This window comes from Xenopus tropicalis, chromosome 9 (genome assembly GCF_000004195.4).
Source record: "Xenopus tropicalis strain Nigerian chromosome 9, UCB_Xtro_10.0, whole genome shotgun sequence".
Classification (NCBI taxonomy): Eukaryota; Metazoa; Chordata; class Amphibia; order Anura; family Pipidae; genus Xenopus; species Xenopus tropicalis.
In genome coordinates this window covers 58,281,423-58,306,126 of record NC_030685.2, presented here as the reverse complement: position 1 = coordinate 58,306,126, position 24,704 = coordinate 58,281,423, and the positions used below count along the sequence as shown (strand labels likewise).

Sequence of the window (24,704 nt, the reverse complement as noted above, 5' to 3'; positions counted from 1 at the left end):
ATATGTATGGAAAAATTTATATTATGCAGATATTTAAAAAATATATCCTTTTGATGTTCTTTTTCTATGCACTATGGCTTTCATTTTCCTGCCTTATTTATGTCAGAAAGGCAAATATAGTTACAATTTGTATCTTAAAAACCTTAATCTTAAGTGCTGACTGATCTTCCCATGAACCAGATCAATGCTACTCTCAACATAAAGGGAAGCGGGAATCATAGAATTCACAGTGCAAGGCTTTGGATTCTACGATCTACTGTTTATAAAGGTTTAAAGGCAAATGACATATATATATATATATTTGTGTCTGTTAGTTACCCCTCCCATATAGATTGTAAGCTCTACGGGGCAGGGACCTCCATCATCTTGTGTTTCTGACTCTTATTGCAATTGTACCTTGTGTTTATTTGTATTTATTGTTATACTTTGTATTTATCTATTATCTTAATAACCCCGTGTTTGTATTAATGTATTCTACTGTACAGGGCTGTGTACATAAGTAGCGCTTTATAAATGAAGATAAACATACATACAAAAAGGGCTGTTTATGGATAGGAGAGCTTGCCCCGTACTACTCATGCAGAGAGCACTTTGGTCCAGCGTCTGGCTTTGCTGCTTTGTCCACAACTCCTCAGAGAGATGAACATATAAAAATCTGGATGGACTTGCCAAAAAGTTGTGGGTGTGGCTTAGTGGACTGGCTCAACTACATCACTGAGCATGTGAGCGACAGTGTCCAACCCCACTAAATGCTAATGCGCTCTGCCCCTGCCATGGCACTAAAAGCTCTCTGTGCACTCACATTTTAAAATAAGCTGGGGGGGGCATATAGTGGGGGCCTAAAACGGCAAAGCTTCAGAGAAAACTGGGGGGTTTGACATTTATGCCTCCTGCCAGTAAAAATGGGGCTGGCCTGCCAATGCTGCCCTTAGCTGGCATGAGGTGCAGAGCAGGGCCTTGTTGTGGCCTATGACCCCTACCACTCCCAAACTTGTGTGCCTGAATGCCTATGTGCCTTCTCCTGCCCAAACACAGACAGCACTCTATTCATGGGGAGGCTGCAGGTCTCTGTGCTCTGAAATGGAGAGTAGGGATTGTAAGCTCTTTTGGGCAGGGCACTCTTCACCTCTTGTATCGGTTATTGGTTGCTTTATATGTTACTCTGTATGTCCAATGTATGAAACCCCCTTATTGTACAGCGCTGTGGAATATGTTGGTGCTTTATAAATAAATGTTAATAATAATAATAATAGGGACTTGTGGCAATTGATCTAGCCTGGAAGTGCAAAGTGCAAAACACAGTTGATTGCGCTCTTTTTGAACTTTGCACTCTGCCTTCCACATCGTAAATTGTGTTGTTTCTCTAGGAAAGACTATTTTGTTATAGTTAGGAATATTCGTCAGGGCCAAAACTAAGGTGTAGGCAGAGTAGGCAGCTGCCTAGGGTGCAACAGCATGAAGGGCCAAATTGGAGGTCAGTAAGCTACTCACTGGCACAGGGGACCAGTGGGGGATCAGCAGGGGAGGTAGTGTTGGGAGGTGGTTTGTGATCACTGAGTGTTGGTAGCAGTAGTGGCAGCGAGGGGCCCAGTGCTGATAAACAGCAGCCTTTTCCCTTTTGTGTTTATCTGAACTCTAAATTAATGGCCTCAAACTAATAGTCCTGAAATAGGAGGGCTGGACATGCTGAGGAATGTATAACCCCAAGAACACTGTATTCTTTAGAAAAACAGCACATCTACCAATATCCCCGATTCATAACATTTCTCATGTCACAGCAACCCCATAGACACACCTTGACAAACCCAATCATGATTAGGTCCTTTTTATACATATAGAATTAGATTGCAGGGAGCTATGTCTTAATATAGATATATGAATTTTACAAAATATTCTTTCCTATAGAGGCCAATATAAAAGCTATAGTTTAAGCTATAGTTTCCCTAATAGGGCCAATAACATAAAAAAATGTTATGTACAAAATATACTACACTGTTTGCGGTTCCAAAAATTCACTTATAGAAAATGATCATATTGGCATCGGCTGTCTGTCCCAATACATAAATATATGTGTTATCCATAGCTGAACAAAGCAAACTTAAACTCTCAAAACAAATGAATTTATATTTGCTCAGATGGCTCTTCTAAGAACCTTTGCAACTTACATCTTTTTTTTTCTTCTAGATTTCAAGATATTAGCAATTTTTATGCTGCTAATATAATGACATTGAAACAACAGCGCCACTTGCTGGTCAGTTCTAGCATCCAGTCGGGAAAATATTTCAGAGGGATTGTTCTGCGTCAAGAGAAATGTTTGATGACTTTTGCACAGGTGCTGAGAAGAGCAGTCTGAGCAATTTTATATTCATTTTGAGGGTTTACCTTTCCTTTAACAGTGGTTTGTCAGCCTCACAGACAGAAAACTGTCTGCCACTGCCTTTAAATAAAGAAAATAGCATGGAATGCATAACCTTGCCTCTGAAGTGAGCATTGTGTGAGTACTGGAAACAAATAACTGCAATATCAGCGCAAATGAATCATTTCCATGTTTTGGTGTTACTGGGCTTTTAGCTCTGAGAGGCAGCACAGACAGAAGGAACAGTTGGAGATTTGCCACTGAAATCTGGCCCATATTATTTGGAAACAGACAATACATGAAGAAAAGAAATGGTGACAAATAATGCTTTTCTCCATGAAAAAGACGCACACTTCAAACAAATATATTATTCTCCTGGAGCAAATGGTTCTGCAATGCTCTGAATCCACTCGAGGCCTTTCTGTAAGCAAACAAAGTCATACTGTAATGGTGCTTAATTATAGTGGGGGTGTATGCAGCAATGAATCAGCATTTACTGTTAAAAAAAAAGAACGTTTTCCCCTTTTCTGTGGTCTCTGTGTGAAAATTATATGCAATTCCAGGATAATAAAAAAAAAACAACATAATATAACAGGAGACAGGACAAAAGATTGTCAGGTAAATTCGCAAGGACCAAAGAAATGGATCCAGAGCTTCCTCACAGTGTCACGTTGGAAAGTATCCAGGATCTCTCTGATTAAACCTTGCCAGCCATTCCCAGGGGTGGCGATTAGGTGATCAAAAGTTGGCATTGACGTCCCTTTGTCATTTGAATGTCTCAGTGATTGCAGCTCACTGCAACATCTACACCGAACAACCAATCCTACTCGTTCCGGCATCTTCTCTGTTATGCTTGTCCACTATAATTGACCTTTCCTTTCAGCTATGTGTTCTTTTACAGGCTGATCTGTAGAGATGGTCCATCCTCTCCTCTCTCTCTAGAATAGGCACAGTGAGTCTATAGGTTCGGCTTTCCATGACACTCCCTCTTGGAACATTGTGCTGGTTTCCACCAATCTCCATTGTGGCAATGGCAGATGTTACAGTCATCCACTTTGACCTCTATACCTGCTGGGATAATGGTGGTGCCTGCAAAGCAGTTAGGACCTAAAGTGGAAACAAACAGAATTTTAGAAAAGTTTAGCAAAATTGCTGACTACAACTCATGTTAACTGTATTTGAGCTAAATAGAAGTGGAGAGGAACAATATGTTCAGTCATTCAGATTGGTTGATAAGGGTCTCTCAGTTGTCTGGGTCCACCATGGAGATTTGTCACTGACTAGCCATTGATTTAATGATTCTAATGAGCTCAACCTTGCTTTCTTTGTCACTCCCAACACTCTAATGCCAGTGACACATTCCAATCAACCACAGTCAACAACCAAAGGCAATTCTACCATTGAATTTCCTTCAGTAGATATATATATTATAGAAAAATGTATATATTATAATTGGGAAACAGTTCCCAATTAGGTAAACATGCCCATATATTGGGAGGTCCAGATGCACTGCCCTGTGCCTAGAGCTTAGGGTGTTCATGAACCAATTTTAAAATGTGGTAGACACTCCAAAAGATCACCCAAGTCCAGACTTGATGAAGATGAAGGTTTATTTGTAGATATTACAGCACAGGCTTAGCCATATACACATTATGCTGTATCTAGCACTTACTCATGGGTAACATGTAAGTGCTGCGTATATATCTAGAAATAAACCTTCATTTAGTAGATGTATGCCAAGTTTCCTTAAAACGAGTCAAATCCATGTCTCGTACTTGATGGCTAATCAGATATGGGAATAGTTATCATGACTATTATTAGTCCCTATTATATGGTTCCAGCTATGGCTCATCAGGCACAGAAGCATCACGCATCAAGATACTATTTGCAAGCCCAAGAGGGGCCATTACCAAAGCACAATTACAATGTGTAACTAACAGAACTGCTACTTAAACAGCATATTCTGATATACTCAGTACATTCTCACGATACCCTTGGCTGCTTTTTCATACAGTTACATTCAGTTCACTTGCACCGTCTTAAAGTGTATTTCAGCACTGTAATAAATAAAGGGTATCTAATCTGCAAGCCTCTAGCCATTACTAAATTATACATCTAGGCGCTGTCCAAGAACAGGTGAAGGACTGGAGTTTGAATGTTATAAATACATAAGATACAGAGGAAGAAGGACACATACAGATAATAAGGACAGAGTAAACATATTCCAAGCATGTTCCAAGTGGAGAGTTAGAAGGAATCCCACAGGTCTGTGGTTCTGTAATATCCTGGATTTTTCTAAAATGTTTCCTGTTGCTATTTCTGATTCAGCACACTACTTTATATTTCCTTTAACAGAGGCAGCAAGTCATTAGTCTATAGACTTTGCGTTTTAATGTTGGAGTTGAGGGTCAGCAGGTTTATGTAAGCGCCATGAGAAATTCACTTGAGCTTTCAGTCCATTTAGAATTCATGTGGATGGCATGAGCTTGGCCTCACTTAAGGGAACAGTAACACCAAAAAATGAAAGTTTTTTGAAAGTATTTAAAATATAATGTACTGTTGCCCTGCACTAGTAAAAGTTGTGTGTTTGCTACAGTAACTCTACTATAATTTATATAAATAAGCTGCTGTGTAGCCATGGGGGCAGCCATTCAAGCTGGAAAAAGGAGGAAAGACCCAGGTTACATAGCAGATAAGAGATACGCTCTGTAGAATACAATAGGCTTTTATCTGTTATCTGATATGTGCCTGTGCCTTTTCAAATTTGAATGGCTGCCCCCATGCCTACACAGTAGCTTTGTTTATATAAACAGGCAAACACACCAGTTGTACCAGTGCAGGGCAGCAGCACATTAAATTTTAATTACTTTTATACACTTTCAATTTTTGGTGTTACTGTTCCTTTAATAGACAATTTTAAAGAATACTGCTCCAACAATTGTGTGTTTTTTTAAATGACATTCACTATTGTGGTGAGTGGGTTTTCCCATAGGCCAGGTGAGCTTGGGTTGAAACTTGGGAGACCATTTTGGGTTAAAGTTGGGGAAATACATTGGGTCGAGTGCAGGTTAAGTTTTTATGGGTTAGGGTTGGGTGCGGCTTGAGTTTTTTCTGACCCACACATCACTAATTCACAACATTGTACATCTTAATAGACTGTAAGCTCTAAAGACAGCCTTAGAAAAGGAAAGGTATTTTTTAACCTAAAATATGGGAGCATTACACATGCTATTTTCAAAATTTCAAGTTAAGAGTTAATATTTTCTTATTTGAAATTGAAGTTTTACTAAAAGGGGGTTTAAAAATAACTTGGTCCCACTAAGTGGCTTTTCCTTCGGTGCTAAAATGCTTTCTGTATTCATCTATGCATATAAATGTGTTGCCTTCACTAAGTGGCCTATCTGTTAAACACACAAATGCATGTGCAAGCACTCTCTGATACATTAGGGAACACAGATCTATTCTCTAACTTGTTGGAAAAACTTTCCCACATGGTGACACTTTAATACAAACCTGCATGTTTAATCCATATATTTTACATTGTTACACATGTGTATGGAGAAGCCCTCACCCTGCACTGTCACAGTTATATTCTAAACTTTCTAAAGCAATCCATGGCTAAGCACAGCTGAGTACAGTATGTATTGAATGGGGAGAAATAAATTCAGTGTGCCTAGATTTATACCCGGTGTGAGGATTGCAATTGAAGACCACGGGCCTGATTCACTAAAGTGCGATAAAAATTATCGCACGCTTTTTTGCGGTAAAAAAGACGCGATAATTTGCGCGCGATTCACCATAGTATTATCGCGTGCGATAAATCGCCATTTTCGCATGCAGTATTTCTCGCGCTAGTTTTACCGCATTCGTTAATTTCCGCGCTGAAAAGTATACGATCGCATGATTCACTATAACTTTTGCGCGCTAAATATCGCATTCAGCTATGCGAAAATTAACACCTACTACAGGCAGGCGAAAAATTATAGAAAAGTACAGTAAATGAGTTTTTTGCAATAAAATATAGACTTACAGTGTTATTTATTCAAGTATGTGTCTTTTTACTCAATTTTACTCAAAATTAACACCTACTACAGGCAGGCGATAATTATAGAAAAGTACAGTAAATGAGTTTTTTGCAATAAAATATGGACTTTACAGTGTTATTTATTGAAGTCTGTGTTTCCCCTAGAGTGACGCAGCCGCCAGTTTGCAGAGAAATGTTCATTTTTAATACAGTAATTTTCCGCAAGTGTATGGCTAACATGGCGTGCGTTCATTTGCGCGACTATTTATATTTGGCTACAAGTGATGAAATGTTTCGCCAGGCATGGATTCGCAGCGAATTTTTGGACGTGCGTTGAATATTTTTTCGCGGCAGATTTTTTCATGCGTTTCGCAAAACAATCCGCCAATGGCAAAACGCATGAAAAAATTCGCCAAGCAAAAATTCACCGCACATCCAAAAATTTATACAAGTGTCAAAAAATTATAGTCACGGGCAACAATTTTTTTGCCCGCACAACATTTTTGCCGTTTCGTGGATCTTTTGAAAGATTTGCTAATTTTTCACTAAAGATAACCAGAACACATTTGCTCATCACTAGTGGCTACTATTTATAAGCATCTACTATTTATATGCTACCATTTATATGCTACCATTTATATGTGGCTAATATTTATATACACCATTTATATGCGGCGACAATTTTTATACACTATTTCTATGCTACCATTCATATGCGGCGGCTATTCGCGTGCGTAATTTAGCGCATGTACCGGCAAGTTAAATAACGCATGCAATATCGCGCGTAAAAAAGCGCAAGTATGCTTATAGTGAATCGTGCGAAAAGTCGCCAAAATTAAGACGCGGTTAAATTTTTAGCGCAAACTAAAAATAGCGCACATTTTATCGCACTTTAGTGAATCAGGCCCCACATGTCTTCAGCAAAAAAAAAAAAAACTGTGGATAGCATGAGGGATGCTGTTCAGATTCCAGTTTTGTTCTAGAAGCAATTGTGTGATGTGGAAAAAAACCTTCCAGTGAAGAACTGCTGGGTATGTTCTATGGTTAACTGTCATAAGCAGCAGAAAGTAGTCATTATTGCATAAAGAATAATTACACTGTACTATCAGGAAATCATTTATAACATTACCATAGTAATATAGAAGGAATTGGGTTAGTAAGCATGATGGCAGAGTGGTGGCACAATTACTATGGTCCTGGGCCTGATTCTGACCTGGGAACCATATGCATGGAGTATACTTTCCCTATACACACTTCATGTAATACAGTCAATTAATTCCTGATGAAAGTTAATTAGCCTAATGTGCATGTAACAGGGCTACCTGTAGCTGGTAGACTCCCATCATGGGAAAGGGGATTGGGTAGGTCTTTGGTGCAAGTAGAAGCCATCTCAGCAGTTATGCAATGAACCAAGGCACAGACTAGGTTACAAAGATCTCATATCCATCCACACACAGCATTCCCTCTCCAGAAACCTCCAATGCCATTGGAATGTGGAAAATGCACTAGCAGTGCCCCATTAGTGGTTGAGGGGGCTTTCTATCCCAGTAAAGCTTTCCCCCTACATCTTTGTTGTGTCCAGCATACAGTGCATGAGCTTCTCCCAGGCTGTCTCACTACAGTTCCCTTAGGTTCTCACTAATCTACTCCTAAACTCTCCAATCCCTAACTGGCACACACTTGCCCAGGGCCCTACCCCAAATTTCTCATTAAAGGCCACAGACTGCACTTACTGACTAGCAAAGCTACCTTTGAGTTAAAACTGATACTGGAGTAGTCCAAGCAGGGTGCAGCCTACTAAGTGGCCGCCCAACTACAGTCTGTCTTGCCTTTAATGTTAACAGGCAAAAGAGGAAGTCTAGCTCCTGCACTCCCTTTTATAGGCTGATGGGCAGTCCCCTAGAGGCCAACCTTAAGGGTTGGTACCACCTGCTGGATGAACTGAAATAAAATATGTATTTACCAGCTTACTTTCCTGCATGTTATTGTCAAATAGAAATTAGAGTGAGATTTTTGTTTGGTGGTGGTGGTGGGGGAGAGCGGTGATCAATGGAAGCCTTTAATAACCATGAATATATGCCAGTTGGTTTCTATTAGGGTGGCTTAGCCTTCCTAAGTTGTATGTAAGTACACTAAACATGCTCTTTAGATGTGAGGGTACCTGGGTATGATGTTAGCACACTAAAGTATAAACTGGGTAAGGCAACCTCTTCCTGATGTATGTAGCCCTAACCCTAGAGAGCAATAAGCTGTGCTAAACATTGCAGCTAAACATTGCAGCCAAACATTGCAGCCCATCTGGAGAGATAAGAAGATTATACCAAGCTGTTGTTGGTAAGTAGAGAACATAATGATGGCAGAAGTTGTTTGATGGTTGATGTTAGTTTGCAGGCATCTTCCCCAAGGCATTGTCAAATGAAAACCATTTTCTTCCAGGCCACTGTCAACCTTGTAGCTATTTATTAACTATTTCAAGTAATTTTGACAGATTTACCAATAAACACAGTTATAATGTTGTACCCATTGCTGCATTAATCAGGAAGTTATGCAATGAAATATCCATGGGACAGATATTGTTGGTAATTGCCAGTATCTTGATATGTGATGGGGCGTGTATATTTCAGGACAACAGCACAGTACTGTGTATCGTTGCACTCAAGTCACTAAACCATGAACCTATCAATCAATAAAGGGAATAAGATAATCATCAAATCAGTTTCTAATCTTTTGCAGGTTTGTACCCATAAACTCTTTTTTACTTGAGTCCTGCTGAATGTGACCACAGAGAATTTCCTGATCCTTCTGAACAGCCACAAGGGCCTTTTTTTCCTAGAACCTTCATGATTAGGAGCTAAAAGTGTTAATCATTTTAAACAAGAACTGTTAATATGAGAACAAGCGGTCCCCAAAGCCTGGGAAATAAGAGCAGTGTGCTGGGTTCCTTTCCATATAATGCAGTCTCCTTGTGTCCTTTCAGTGTTGCTGCTCTTAGCTTGCACAGCACACACCACAGCCCTACTTGTTTAGATCAATAGGGAGCCAGCCATTAAATCTGACTTAATTACATAAAGAAGCCGAAGTCCAAATTCTCCTGAGGCAGCAGGTCAGACTTTATGCTGGAATGGTCCCTGCACACTGCCCTTTAAATACTTTGTATTAGAAATTGGCTTTGTGGAGCTCCCAGGCAATGTGTGAAACCAATGAAAAAATTACATGGGACCTTAAGGGCCACAGATTTATGGCTTCTCTCTTGAACATTAAACTCCCTGCTCTGTCTACCGTCACGGTCAGAAAGATAGCTGGCTATAGCAATGCCTTGTCTTTGTTTGTAGCTCACCAGAGCTTGTGCTGTGGATTAATTTGACTATCATAGTCATTTGTAATGCAGACAAAGCTATTGCCTGGTAGAGAATGACAGAATACAAGAATTCAAGACCCCTATCAGTGCATGAGACTACCATGTTCAATTGCAAGTAATTATATTGTGAACACAAGTACCTTCGTCAATGGGTGCTTTCACAGCAGTAACTATTTGCCACTAGGGGTAATAAGGGTGTGCAGAGTGTATGCTTTATACTTGTGCAACAGGATGTTACCAAAAAGAATAACCAGGACATACATAGTTATATGTAATTTCTACTTCTAGTGTAGGAGGAGGTCCAAAGGCTGAGAGCAATAGAATGCTGGAAGTTCTCTGACCTGGTAACATTACGTGGGCATGTAGGTGTAACACTAGATAGTGGCAGGGTATCTTTGGTGGAACTTACCACTGTGGTAAGAGTCATTTAATGTGGCCATACAAATCTGATAAAATCTGCCAGTTTGGCCCCTCCAGACCTACTTGGCATCTCATTGGCTTTTTTATGAGGCCCATGTAAGGGTCTGACCTATTAAATTCATTTGGACAAGGATTGGATAGCTCTCTGTAGGCCTGTAGTACAGTCTAATCTTTGGCCACCAGGCCAACAATCAGATCAGCATGATTTGTCCAGTGTGTGGGTGGCAATTTGCCATTCATTGACTTCACTAAATGATCACACCTCAAAGTGTGTGGCCAGCTTTAGACTGGAACACTGGAACATTGAAATCCCCTTGACCCCATTAAGAAGAATAGTGGTGTAGTGACCATGGTGAAGCGACAGATAGGGCTATAGCGTGTTGGGCTCAGGTAAGTAGAGTGAGCCTGATGAGCTTCAACAGTGGCAGCTGGAAGTTCTGCAGCATATTCCATCACTGAAAAGCTTCCAGGGGTGTCCATAAACCACTACACCCACTGGAAGGGGTATGATAATAAGAATGTGCATAGTGTATATGTTAAATGCCCTAGCAGATATGTATGTAGGAGAGGGCTTAGGAAAAGATATTAATGGCACAAGCATGAAGGGTAGTGCGCCCATCACCTGCCTTCAACCTTCCCAAAAAGTAAAAAGCCTGCCCAAACACACAGGTAAATCCAGGGTTTCTGGGCCAGCCCACGCACCATTAGAAGGGGGTATTATTTTTTCATGGCTGTTGAACAGCACTATGTTAAAGTCCAATATTTGGCTTACTGCAAAGTGTGTACATTTGATTCTGTGTACAGGCAAATGTACTGTACAGTAAATGCCTAGAGCATCTTTATTACAAATGGGAATTCATCAGCTATGTCTATCTGCACTATTAGGTGTTTGTATGGTTGTATAGTTATACATAGCATGCATGCATATCTTAAGACCATAGATCCCATGCAACACAACCCATAACATATAGATGTGAATATTTGTTAAAAAACCTAGTATTCTGCACATCAACTCATAAATTCCTTGGAAAATGGCGATAGCCTGGAGCAGACCGGTAACATAGACTTTACAAGCAGTGTTATCTAGCCAATTGGTAGCTCTCCAAAGTATTTTAATAGCCCAGAGTCAGCTGTAGGCCCCCACATATTTCTTTGAATATCAAAATCTCTTTAATATAATTCAGCCCTTGAACCAACGGAACAACAAACAATTGGCCTGATACATGTAAACTCTGCACACTGTACAGGTGGCTTTTGGCCCCAAAACACTCTAATGTGGAGGAACAATCTTGTCTGACGTAAGCCTTTAGATAGCTGCATGGCAGGAAAATGCAGATAAGTGAAACTGGGCCTATTTATGAATCTGGCTTCCAATTCAATATATACAAAGCTACAACATTTCAATAAACACCACAGTTTCCCTTGGGTGTTAAGTCCATATAAGGGTGCAATGTTTATTAAAGAACAGTTACACCTGAATTTTCACCAAAATTTTACAATTTAGGGGGGTTATGTAGAATAAGTGTAGAAGAGACAACAGCGATATACAGAAGTGACAAGATAAACAAATGCTGTTTATGCAGCAGGTAAATGTGAACACTGAAGAATCTAACAGCGGAGGCAACAGCCCTCAGGTGCAGGCAAAAACTAATGAGGCTGCTCACGTACATTGTAAATAGAACAGCACGTCAGGGACAGGCGCAGTTCCGCTAATAATGCAGACAAATCCTGCTTTTCCCTGTTTACCGAGAAAGAGTTAAAACCTAATGTGCCCAATAAAAAGTTTAACTTCTATTTAACTGTTGTTGCTTTTAAGATAAAACACAAAAATAAAAAAAGCAATTAGTAATTGGCGTCTCTTTGTGAAAGTAGGAAGAGAAGCGTGGAGGAGAGGGGAAAGCGAGCTCCGACTGATAGCTGTAAAATTAACGACGAGCAGAAATGTCATTTCATTACAAGTGAAATTAGATTTCACAAGTCAATGAGGGGGAAAGTCTCCTTCTATCCCTTTGCCTGTGTGTTCGGCCTTTAGCAGGATATTAGGACCAAAGCAGTATATATACCCTGCTTGCTTCTCATTGTGCTCTGTTATTCCACCTTTGGGTATTTGAACCTGTCATGCCCAATTTGCTATACACAGGGATTCTTTAACAAAGTGACACCCCTGACCTGCTATTTAGTAGATATAAATGTTACAATTGCAGCGAAATGACAACCCAAGAAACCAGATAAACAGGAGGGTTGGCTCATTTCTAGAAGTCTGTATTGCGGAGCTGAAACAGCCTTTTATGTAATCATATTCAGCCTATTTCCATAGACTGAGTGTGTAGAGGCACCAGGTTAAGCTGCTCCATGTTTGGTCCTTGCAAGGTAAGTTTTGGCTTACAGATAAACATAAATCCATTATGCAGGTGAGATATCTGTGTACTTGTAATCTACATGCCTTGTATGGACCAAATATGGAGTATCTTCAATTTTAAAGTTTGCCCTCTTTAGCTTAAGAAGTAGCAAAAACATGTTTAACTCATGCCCTATTTGTTGAGATCAAGGACAGCATTACAGCATTAATTTGATCATCAGACATTAGGTTGCATTCACGTACCTAAATTACGAGCGGAATCGCCATGTTTTTCCCACAATGCACTATTTTTCCCAGAATTCCAGCGTCATTCTCAACACTTGTGCTGCACCTACTGCATTTGCATCTGATTTGTCAACATAGACACATAGAGCAAGTTCAGTTGTGCCAAATATTTTCAGTCTGTCTGGCGTTGTTTACAGTGTTTGATGTCTGCACCCAATCCTTTAGGCACAAGTGTGCTGCTCCTATTGACGCAGGGCGCTATGGGAACGTGGAAGCATGGTTAGGAGGTGGCATTAGCTCCAGGGTTCCTCTGTTCCCTGATTTGAAATGGAATATGTCACCTGATTTGGAATGGAATATGGCACCTGATTTGGAATGGAATATGGCACCTGATTTGGAATGGAATATGGCACCTGATTTGGAATGGAATATGGCACCTGATTTGGAATTCTCAGCAGCACCGAGCATTATGATAGGGAAGTGTAAAGAGCAAAGTGGTTTTAGGCACAACTGTGGGGAAAAGTGCCCATTGCCCACTAAGCTTGCCAATGTAAATGAGCCCTATAGTGTGTAAAATTAAAACAAATTTATCAAGCTTAAAGGGGACCATTAACCTAAGAAATAATAGTGAATCCCTTATTACTATGTTAGTTGAGCAAAATTAACTTTACCTACACTACATAAATTATATAAATCTTGTTTATCTCAGTCTTGCCAGTACACAATCACAGCAAGCAGGCAGCTGCCATTTTGGCTTTGCATCCTCCCAAAATCTTGTTTATGCTCCACAATCTGGCACCTGATATCGATGCCCATGTACAGGATACATAAAAGCAATGACATCTAGGAAGTGCTGAATGGAAAGTGAAAGTAATTGCATGCCCCAACTCTGTGCAAGAGGCAATACATAACAGCTCATATTTTTAAATACATTTATAACAGGTATGGAATAAAAAAAATAATTTGGGATTCATGTTTATTTTACAAATTATTTTTTTATACAGTTATTTATGTTTGGGTGACAGGTCCCCTTTACATTTTACATGCACAATTTTTTCTACATAAAATTCTGGCATAAAATCCAGCTTCCTTATAGATGGTGTATTCTAAGAAAAGCATGTGATAAGGGATGATAGAGATAAAATAGGCTTCAGGATGGGCATGTACACAGCCCACTTGCCTTTCCCCCAAGCAGTAAATCTATATCTTAATTCACTAACTTGCAGAGATGTCCACCAAAGCTGATTCATCACTCAAAGGTGAAGGAGATCCCACACAATAGGATCCAATGTCAAGTACAAATGTGTTGGACGTCATGTTTTCTTTACTTTAACCACAGAGGATAAAAAGCCCAGCAAGCTACAACATGACACACACTCCTATTCCCATTGTAATGAAGGGTCTCTCTGTAATATGTTGCAGCGTGTTTAGACAATGCATCTGTACTAATGCAACATTATGGCCACCTCCGTGTACAAATAGAGGTGATGCACATCGCTGCCCTTAATCTCCAGCTGAATGTGGCCATTGTGCCAGTGTGATGTCATGCTCCTCAGCAACTGGCAGGGAATAGAATAGTGTGACTGTGGAGCCAAGTCAACACAAAGATAGATAAGGGGGAACTATATGTTTAGAAAACATAACTAAAACATACAGTGCACCCTAATAAGTGACCTAATCAAAGAATATCTCTTTGTATATGTAATATATTTCTGCAATACATAACAGAAACAATGGCCTATAGTTTCATGATTTAAAGGAGAAGGAAAGGCTAATAAAGAGTTAATCTCAAGCTGCAGGCATACCTTCAGTTCTCTCAATAGTGCCCTTAAGTCTCCCCATATTTCAATCGTTTAGATAATCAGAAGCCAAACAGGAAGAAAAAATGCTGAGCTGTATAAAGAAAGTTCCCATAATGCCTCGCTCCTGCACCAAAACCAAGTGTCCATGCTCAGTTAGTAAGACTATGAGTCAGCTTCCTGCTGATTGGCTCAGATCCACATTCCTAAAGGGGGGGGAGATCTTAGCATTCTTGAGGGAGGGGGGAGCAGCAGAGAGCAGAGAGCAGAAAGCTGCGTGTCTGTGGCACAGGAATTACAGACACAACAAATCTTTTTTCAGAGAAGTCAGTGCAGCATTACTGTAAGTGCTTATGGCTGTATTTACATAGACCTTTCTGATAAAGCTTACTTAGTTTTTACCTTTCCTTCTCCTTTAAAAAGCCCCCCATCAGATATTCATCAGGGAGTGAGGAAAAGAGGCAGAGCCGAAATGCTGGAGAAAGCCAAAGGGAGACAATCAGGATATTGGTGTACAAAAGGTGCACAGCCTTGGGAAAGAAATAGAGCAGCACCACGCTGCAATTTACTAAGCTATTTGATTTATTGGGGTGTGTCTAACATATTGCACCCCCCCAGTAAATTGGAGTTTACTTGTACTTTAACATTATGTTAAACGTGTTGTAACAGTATTCTTCCTACTTCATATAGGCCAGGCAAGTTACGACTCCCTGTAACTCCCAGCATGCCTTACATAGGACTCTTTCGGTTGGGCCCTCGCTGTTTGAGGAAGGGTTTTCTACACATCAAGATTATACAGAATTGTACATTTTCATCTGATCCATTTAGAATTCTACTATATATTTAGGTGTTTCTATAGGGAGTAAGTTTTACCTGCAACTTGCTTCCAAGGTTAAACTCCCAAATAATTGCCCTTTTTATTGGGCACCACAGGGATCCCCTGACTAAAACTGAAATGCTAGGAGCTACAAAACAGGGATTGTTCATTCATATATTGCATTAATCATGTGGGAGATTCAATCTTGGAAAGCAAGTTGCAGTTAAATCTTAGTACCTATAGAAATTGCCTAAAAATATAGCAGAATTCTTAATAAATCAGATGAAAGTGAGCATAGGACTGACCAGACCAGGGATGACTTTGACATAGTTGACCAGCTTGAAGTATATTGATATATATGGACAAACAATCCCTATTTTGTTTAAAGGGGAGCAAATTTTTAGTAGCTTAAATCACAAATTGCTCTAAATATATTGATTTGTGTCCAGAGGATTTCTTTGTATGAATTTTGTTTTCACACCCTCATTGCACCCCCATTTAATAAAGTTATTTAACAGTGAGCAAAACTTTCCCTTTTGCTGTATTATATTATTCCCTGCATGCTGGGCCACTGTAGCATACCTATCCCTCTATGTGCAAGTGTGAGAAGTGCTAGAACCTTCCAGCAAACAGCTGCAATTAAAATGCCTATGACCTTACCCATAAGGTACTGACCTGTGGGATATATGTTTTCGGGCTGAACTGTTACAGTATAATCGCATAATGTAGAAAAGAAATAGCTATAATGAGTAGCCTTGTTAGGTGTTCTCTGTAAGTTGTTCTTTATTATCAGATACAGTTCATATAATCTTTTACCCCTACATGCTGGGCCAATGTAGTAAATGTTCTCCTTCTTCGCCGATGCAAATGACCCATAGGGAAACATAATAATGACAAAATAAAGTCCAAGGTAAGTTACTCCGTTTGATTTTATTCTAAAGCGCCGGAAAAGCATTTCTGTTTATTTTACATTTGCATTGATAGAAACTGGATGAAAACGACTGATGGATAAATTGATGGCAGAAGCTGCTTAATTGTCTGCTACCAATTACTTAAGTTATTAAGCACAAGAGAGTAAGAGATGCTTTGAAATGGAAAAAAAACAGGTCTTAGAGTTAATGTCTTTTCATTAAGTCTAATTAAAAGTATAACACTGCAAAAGGTCATTATGCCGTTGAGTATTCATTGATGGGAAATCTCTAATGATCACTGCCCAGTTTTTACAGAAGTTAAACTTAGGGAAGTTAATATGTGATATGGTTAATGGCTGCATAATCCCTTTACAAATAAATGAGGAGTATATAGTTTGGTCATAAATGGGCAACTGAATTCAGATATGGCAATGGATGTGATCTACTTAGATGTTGCATTTGATGCAGTCCTCACAGAATTTACTGATTAAATTAAAGAATATTGGCCTGGAACATAATATTTGTACTTGGATAGAGAACTGGCTGAAGAGTTGTGGTAAATGAAGCATTTTCTAATAGGGATGCACCAAACCCAGTTTTTCGGGTTTGGCCGAACCCCCAAATCCATCGCTTGGGATTTGTCCGAATACCTAACCAAATTCAAATCCTAATTAACATATGCCAATTAGGATTTGGAAGGGTTAAATGTCGGTGAAAAATGTTCCACTTCCGTGTTCACGTGGCAACATTTAATCCTTCCAAATCCTAATTAGCATATGCTCATTAGGATTCGGATTTAGTTCGGCCAGGACTTCGGATTTGTGCCGAAAAAAGGCAGAATCCTGGCCGAATACTGAACCGAATCCTGGATTCGGTGCATCCCTATTTTCTAATTGGGCCAGTGTGGTTAGCGGAGTACCGCAGGGGTCAGTCCTTGGTCCTTTGCTTTTTAACTTGTTTATTAAAGGGGAAGGAAAGGTTAAGTCACTTGGGGGTGCTAAAATGTTAGGCACCCCGGGCTGGTGCCCCTATTAGGAGAAAACCACACCAGCCCGGGGCACCTGGGGCGAAGCGCTTCCTCCTTCCGCCTTCCTTTCCCCGAGACTCCAAGTCCGGCGCATGCGCAGTAGAGTGAAAAAGCCGACTTCTCTGTTAAAGTTCGGCTTTTCACTCTACTGCTCATGCGCGCGCAGCGAGGGAGGAAGGAGGAAGCGATCGCTGCTACCCCGGGCTGGTGCTGTTTTCTCCATACAGGGGCACCAGCCCGGGGTAGAAGGTAAGCGATCTAAGTCACTTGGGGGTGCCTAACATTTTGGCACCCCCAAGTGACTTAGCCTTTCCTTCTTCTTTAATAACCTGGAGTTGGGCATTGCAAATAATGCCTGTTGTGGATTTATTTTTGTGGCTAACAAGTTGTGTAACTCTAGGCAGTGCCACTCCATAGCTACTAAAGCAAATAAAGTGCTGTCTTGTATGATAAAGGGATGAGTTTTTGCCTTTTAATAGGTCCCTGGTAAGGCCTCACCTTGAGTATGCAGTGCAGTTTTGGGCTCCAGTCCTTAAGAAGGATATTAATGAGCTGGAGAGAGTGCAGAGACTGCAACTAAACTGGTAAAAGGGATGAAAGATTTAACTATATGGAAAGACTGTCAAGGTTGGAGTTAGTTTCTCTGAAAAAAAAACAAGGAGACATGATTACTCTTTACAGGTAAAAAGTAACAATAACATTGTAGCCTCACAGAGCAATATTTTTTTGCTGCCGGGGTCAGTGACCCCCATTTGAATGGTGCACCCTTGGCTCTGACTCCTGAAACAATGTTGCTAATTAAAAGTCCTAAAGAAAGAAAAATATTTAATAATTGTATATTAGAAATTTGATTGGAGTCAAGTTTTTTTTCATTATACAAACTAACAAAACAAAAACAGTTTTTGGATAGAGGATACTCTTTTAGTGCAATGAGAATGATTGGAAAGTGTTGCTGGGATTTCTTCTGACCTGTCCATGGTACTGAAGTATATAAAATGCAGCAGTCTGAGAGACCAACACTTTGCACCATGCAGTAACCCATGGCAACTATCAGCTATATGCTTTGATTAAGACGGCAGACTAATACAAATAAATCCCTGCTAGGGGTTTTGCTACATTTTGGCATATTTGCTCAGTTAATAAATAATCCCCTCAGTTTAAAAATCTGCACAATAAGTGGCTTCATCCACAACTGCACATTAGCTGGTTTCTCTATTCTTTTGCATGTGTTTCCCTTTTGCAGACAGTGGGTGGAGTAATTTGCAAAGGACAGTTTGCATTACATTTATATAAGAGAACATTAATTTGGGTTGAGAGACACATGCATTTATCCTCAGCCAATTTGGGACTTTTTAAAAACTAGATTTATTTGCTATATAAATGATCACAGCAGGGGTACCATGGATTGCCCAAAGGAGGTACAGCTGTCCTATGGATTTGCTTTTTATGGTTTCAGTGCAAAGCCTGTCTGAAGCCATTGCAGGGAAAATAAAGAATCCTGCAGCTGAGTGAGTCCTGAGGCTTTGCATACTGAACCTTTGTGATGAGGTGAGAGTAGGCAGGGAGGAGGCCGACGGCTAGGTGTCTGTCCATGCCGGGCCCATCTGCAAGAAAATCTGTGGAAGAACCCAGCACATGCCTACTCTCATATACGCATGCTGCTGATAGTTTGCAGTGTGGATGCAAAATTTTTCCACAACGTGGCTGTGAAGAAAGTTGTTAAACCACAGTACACAGGACTTATGTCGCTGCTGTACATAAACTTAAATCGGTGGAATAAATATTAGAAACAGGATTTGTTAAGGGCACCAAAAGATATGCAGAAGCAAATGGTTACATAGTGTATGTACAAATATGGGTGCAGAGACTCAGAGCCATAGAAAAGCAACTTCGCTGTGTATTGCCACACTGTAAAATTAAATTCCCCCAAAGTGTTATCCAATCATTCATAAATTTGCTTAAAATGTAATATTGTTGCTCATAGTAATCTCCAAGTAAAACAGCTCCTAGAATATGCCAATAAGCACCGTAAGGCACAGAAAAGGCAGCTAGGAAATGTTTCTGAGCCTGCACCCACTTATATAGTCCTCACTAGGGTTTCTCCTGAGGTTCAATATTAAGCCAGCATTCTCATGCCAGAAATGAGCAGCACAAACCAACTGAAAGAAACAGGCTTTGCCTTGTTGTTATAAAAAGAAGTGGAATAACTCTGCATCTTGACCTGTTGGAATGCAAATATAACCTCATTCACAAGGTCATTGTTGTTGTGGGCTGCATCTGTTCCAGCTTCAGCAGCCAGCTTGAATTAGCACACATTTCATTTAGAATTTAGACTCTACAGCAAAGACCTAAATAACATTCAACAAATCTGATGTAGGCGTACAGCGTGTTTGGAGTTGCTTCCCAGGAGGTGTCAGCACAACCATGAGGGGAATTTAAAACAGCATCTCTTTTCTCTCCTTGGGTGTTATGCCACAGTTTAAACAGAAAACTGGATTTGGAGAGCTAAGGAAAGCCTCAGGTCGCAGTTAATGTGGCAGTTACTTAATCTGGCAACAGGCTTGGCCATGATCACACGGTTTAATTCAAATGCACATTTCTGAGCTTTCCGTCTGGAGTAAAAATGAATGAAGCTTCTAATCCTAAAATGAAAACATGAAGGGGCAGTTTACATTTTACATCCATCCATACAGTTCTTGAAATAAAGGTTTCCTCCTAAAATATTTCTGATATGGAGAGGAAACAAGTACATTTAAAAATGGATTTACTGAGATGCCCCGTGACCTTGAATATCCAAAAGTCCAAGCACAAAAGAGAAAAGAACAAAATTCATACAAGTTATGTGTGTTTAATGCTCAAGATTTCACACCATGAAATGCATATAAATTGCTTGTAATGTAATAAATGTGAATGACCGCTCACTTGATCACCAACAATCTCCTCTTGGCTACAGATTAAATTGAAGTCTTTAAGCCCTAGGTGCCTGCTATAGAATGAGAACCAAGCAGCAGATTTGTACATTTAGAAATCAGACTTATTTGCTTTAGTCTAATGGGAGTTCAGTTTTAATATCCTTTCATCTAACATTCGGTATGCGGTCTCTAGAAGTATCTTCTCATTTCTCAGTCTCAGTTTTTTCTCTCACTTGCACGATAGCCACTCTGCTGAAACAATGCTGCTTCACACATGGGCAAGAAAGCAATTTCTAGTGACAACGAGCTGCTTCCCTACTCACTGAAGTGCCCCAAGACTAAAAAGTCAGAATATAAAACAACCCAGAAGCCCTAGATTGATGTGTTCCTATTAAAGATGAGGATCAGGATTAAAACACAATAACATCAGGGTGTAAAATGGAGAGTTATTATATGCAAGAACATTTGGCAATATGTAATCCATTTAATGTCTCACTGCTTTTGAACAGGGTTTATATTTATGAACCATGTTTATCTGATAGCGAAGCTAAATTGGTTTCCTTCAGCATCTGTAAAACAAGTGCTGGATTAAAATTAGTATTTTTTCCAGTCGATTAAACTTTCGCCGGATATTTATTAGCATTTAGGTGAGAATATGAAACACTGAGATACATGTTATTTATAATGATAAAGCATACTACTTCCTAGGAGAGTAAAGGAACATATTCAGTGGGATAGGTAATGTGAACCCTTTGATCACGATGAATAATATTTTCCTTTTATAGGCATGATACACTGGGGTGTAATCACGTTTTTCCCTATGTAAGTCTATGAAACTGGCTTTGATGTGTTTGAACTGGAGCCTGCATGCAGTCAGTCATTAGAATTCTAGAATAGCACCTAGGCCAGCGGGTAGTCAATCACAGCATTAAAGTATTCTCTGCTTCAAGGTTAACAGTTGATGGCAACAGGGACACAAACCTCAGAGATGTGCCATATCCAACTTGTTAATTCAAAGCATAAACTTGGAAGATCAGACTTTGCCTTTAAAAGGGTTAATGCCCAGTCACTATTTAGCGATTCCTAAAAAACTTCCATTTAAGTATGTTTGGCTTTATTTTGTTCCTCACCGAGTAAATGAAATTCTGTTAGACTAAAACACTGCACTTCAAGAACAAACAGAAACATATAATACATCCCCATTAATCTGTGCAGGCGTTCTTTTGAAGTGCCATAGGATGAATGGTATTATAAGAGCATGAAAGGAGACTTCAGCTAAGGATAGATCCTTTCAACTGCAGCATCAAATAAAGAATCTGCAGCCTGAAAATCTAAGTCCAAGAATATCAGCCTAAGTGGCAGTTCCGACCAGAAATGGTACTTAATTCAGGAAAGTAAAAACAAAGAAAATATTTATTTGTTTACCTATTAGCATTAAGTTCACACTAACGAGGTTTTGTACAATATTATCGGTGCGTGTATGGCCAGCTTTAATGTGGCACTGAGGAGTTAAGTGAATCCCGTCCCTGGCAATGGTAGGAGAAGTGGGGGCTGCTTTACTGTCAATAAAGACCAAGGCCACCCTGACTTTCTGAATTACAGGAATGAAGACAAATTCCTGGAGAAAGGTGCCCATTACTGCAATTATTTTATAGTATATACAGATTTTTGTTCTGATTTATGAAACATTTATTCTTTGATCAATGATATGCACTTCCTGAGCTAATAACAGTGCTTTGCATTTTGTTAAAGCTTTTTGGGATTCAATAAAACTATTAGCACAAAGCCAGGACCAATATGCAATGTTTGGACACTGGCTATCATTGAATACCTGGTGAAAATCATAAAGGGGCTTGTAAAGTCAAGGTTCTTTTTACACTATCAGCTCTCAATCTACTTTTCACATGTATAAGGAGTCATTTGCAAAAAATGGGCACCAATCTCCTTGTTTTTTCCACAATGAACCCTGCCCTGCAATTTCTTTAATTCGTGCAGGTCTCTGTGCTTCATTTTGGTCCCATGAATGCATCTCTACCTGCATTGAACAAAGCTGTATTCATGCGGGGGCTGGCAGGAGGAGGCACTGTATGTGTCAGATTTCCTAGGTGCAAATTTCCTAGGTGCAGAGAGCAGACAGACCCCAGACACAGGTGCTTTTTGAATAAGCACTAAGGTGCACAATTTTGCACTTGCGCCCAGGGTCATAGTAAATGAGCCCTATAAACACATTATACTCCAGTCGGTATCAGTACATAGGGGTCCATTAGAAGAACTAGAGTAGCACCTGTGGGTATCCAGTTCTGCATCTATGACTTTCCTTAACCTTGCAATGATATTTCCCAATAGAAGAAGGTGCACAAACAGATACAGAGACACTTTCTCAAGAGCAAGAGCCCAAGAACAAAGTGTAACTAATTCCCTAATTATCACATCAGACTGTGCATAGTATCCTTGTGTCCTGCTCAGTCTGTGCCGCTCCATGCTAGCCAATACTATCTTGTACATTGTCATTAAAGGGAAAATTGGCGAGAACTTTATCTAGAGGATCAACACTGAACGAGTAATTAGAAGATTATCATTTGCATATAGTCATTTGGCCTGAAATAAGCAGGCTGCTTCTGACCCAGACCTTCCTAGTAATCCAGACCAGACCATTTGTCATTCACCTTCTTGCATAAGGTGAATAGGTGGGGTACAAATGACAGGCAATGACAGGGCGTACATTAAATACACAGCAATTTGCTAAATACATTAGCATTGTACAGACAACATATTTAAAAAGACACATAACTTCCATAGCAGAGTTGTGCCACCCAAATGTTGCTGGACTTTCAGCATTTTCCAGTATATTAACATGGGTTAATGCATAAAGTAATGGGACTTGTAGTCCAGCAACCAAACAAATGAATTCTAATAGAGATGTAGCGAACCTCACAAAAAAAGTTCGCGAACCCGTTTGCGAACTTCTGCCAAAAAGTGCGAACTTTTGCGAACTTTGCGAACCCCATAGACTTCAATGGGAAGGCGAACTTTAAAAATTAGAAAAGCCATTTCTGGCCAGAAAACTGATTTTAAAGTTGTTTAAAGGGTGCCACGACCTGGACAGTGGCATGCCGGAGGGGGATCAAGGGCAAAAATTTCTCTGAAAAATACGTTGTTGACATAGCGTTGCGTTTTGTGCTGTAAAGGGCAGAAATCACACTACATTTCTAAACTTGTGTAATAAACTGCTTTAAAACGTCCGGCGTCTACATGCCAATCAAGTCATGTAAAGGTTACAGCCGGTTCACACGCAAAGACAAAACGCCGCAGTAGTGGATACGGAATATATTATTGCTGGTGGAAAAACATCGCTCAGGTGATTTTATTGCAATGCAATGTCACTACTATGTGTAACGTGTTTGGTGCACTACTATGAACAACAGCAAACAGCACTGGACACGTTAAAGAACAGTAACTTAAATTAAAAAAAAAAAAAAATGAATAATAAAAAAAAAAGTGATCTCTGGTTGGTGCTGGTGATGAACTACTAGGAGCAGCACACCAGTCCCCCACAGCTAGACTAATAGCACTCGGCTCTATAAATTACAGTAGCAAAGTAAAAAAACACAAATAAAAAAAAAAAATGATGTGAATGTGTGGTTGGTGCTTAGTGCACTACTATGAGCAGCACACCTGTCTCCAACACACACAGACGGAGCTGCAGTACACAATGAAAAGAAGAGTAACAGTAATCAGAAAATAAAAGCAGTCCTTACAAGGACTATTGGGTTACAGCAGATGAGATCAGCAGGACAGCTGCCCACAGCAGCTACATACAGAGCAGTAGAAAGTAGATTACTAGTCAGCAAAGCTACCTAAACTGCCCCTCAAACCCCTGCACAGCTCTCTCCCTATGTGCTAATACAGAGCAGTAGAAAGTAGATCACTAGTCAGACTCAGCAAAGCTACCTAAACTGTCCCTCAAACCCCTGCACAGCTCTCTCCCTATGCTAACTCATCAAGCACACACAGGCAGAATGTAAAATGGCTGCTCGGCTTCGGTTTATATATGGAAGGGAGTGGTCCGGGGGTGGTCCAGGAGGGAGAGCTGCCTGATTGGCTGCCATGTATCTGCTGGCTCTGGGGTGAGAGGTCAAAATTTGGCTCCAGCTAAGGCGAACCCAAAGTTGCGAACTTCGCTAAAAGTTCGCGAACTTGCGAACACCCGATTTTCGTGCGAATTAGTTCTCCGGCGAACAGTTCGCTACATCTCTAAATTCTAAAACAATATTGTCCTTCAATAACAATTCTACGTACTCTGTTCACACTTAACTATTATTGGATTCAGCCCATTTTTTTCTCCCTCTACAAATCTAAACATCAGTTATTAGCAGTTTCCCATTTGCACAGTAAGGTATATGTCTCTGTGGGTGTTGGTTTCAGCACTGTCCTCTCAGCAATCAGACTGAAAGTGGATTTCATACTGCAGCTTTAGTAGCACTGGCACAGTCTGT

General features: G+C 40.0%; 1 protein-coding gene across 2 annotated transcripts in view; it reads right to left on the bottom strand.

Moving 5' to 3' along the window:
* Nucleotides 1-1,809: 1,809 nt before the first annotated feature.
* Nucleotides 1,810-24,704, bottom strand: part of vwc2l (von Willebrand factor C domain containing protein 2 like) — a 90,770-nt gene continuing 67,875 nt past the window's right edge. For both annotated transcript variants that reach the window (XM_018097632.2, XM_002932017.5), the window contains exon 4: nt 1,810-3,463. Coding sequence is in view for 1 of the 2 variants with exons in the window: in XM_002932017.5 (XP_002932063.1) it covers nt 3,315-3,463 (149 nt within the window). In the remaining variant the exon portion in view is untranslated. The remainder of the gene's footprint in view (nt 3,464-24,704) is intronic.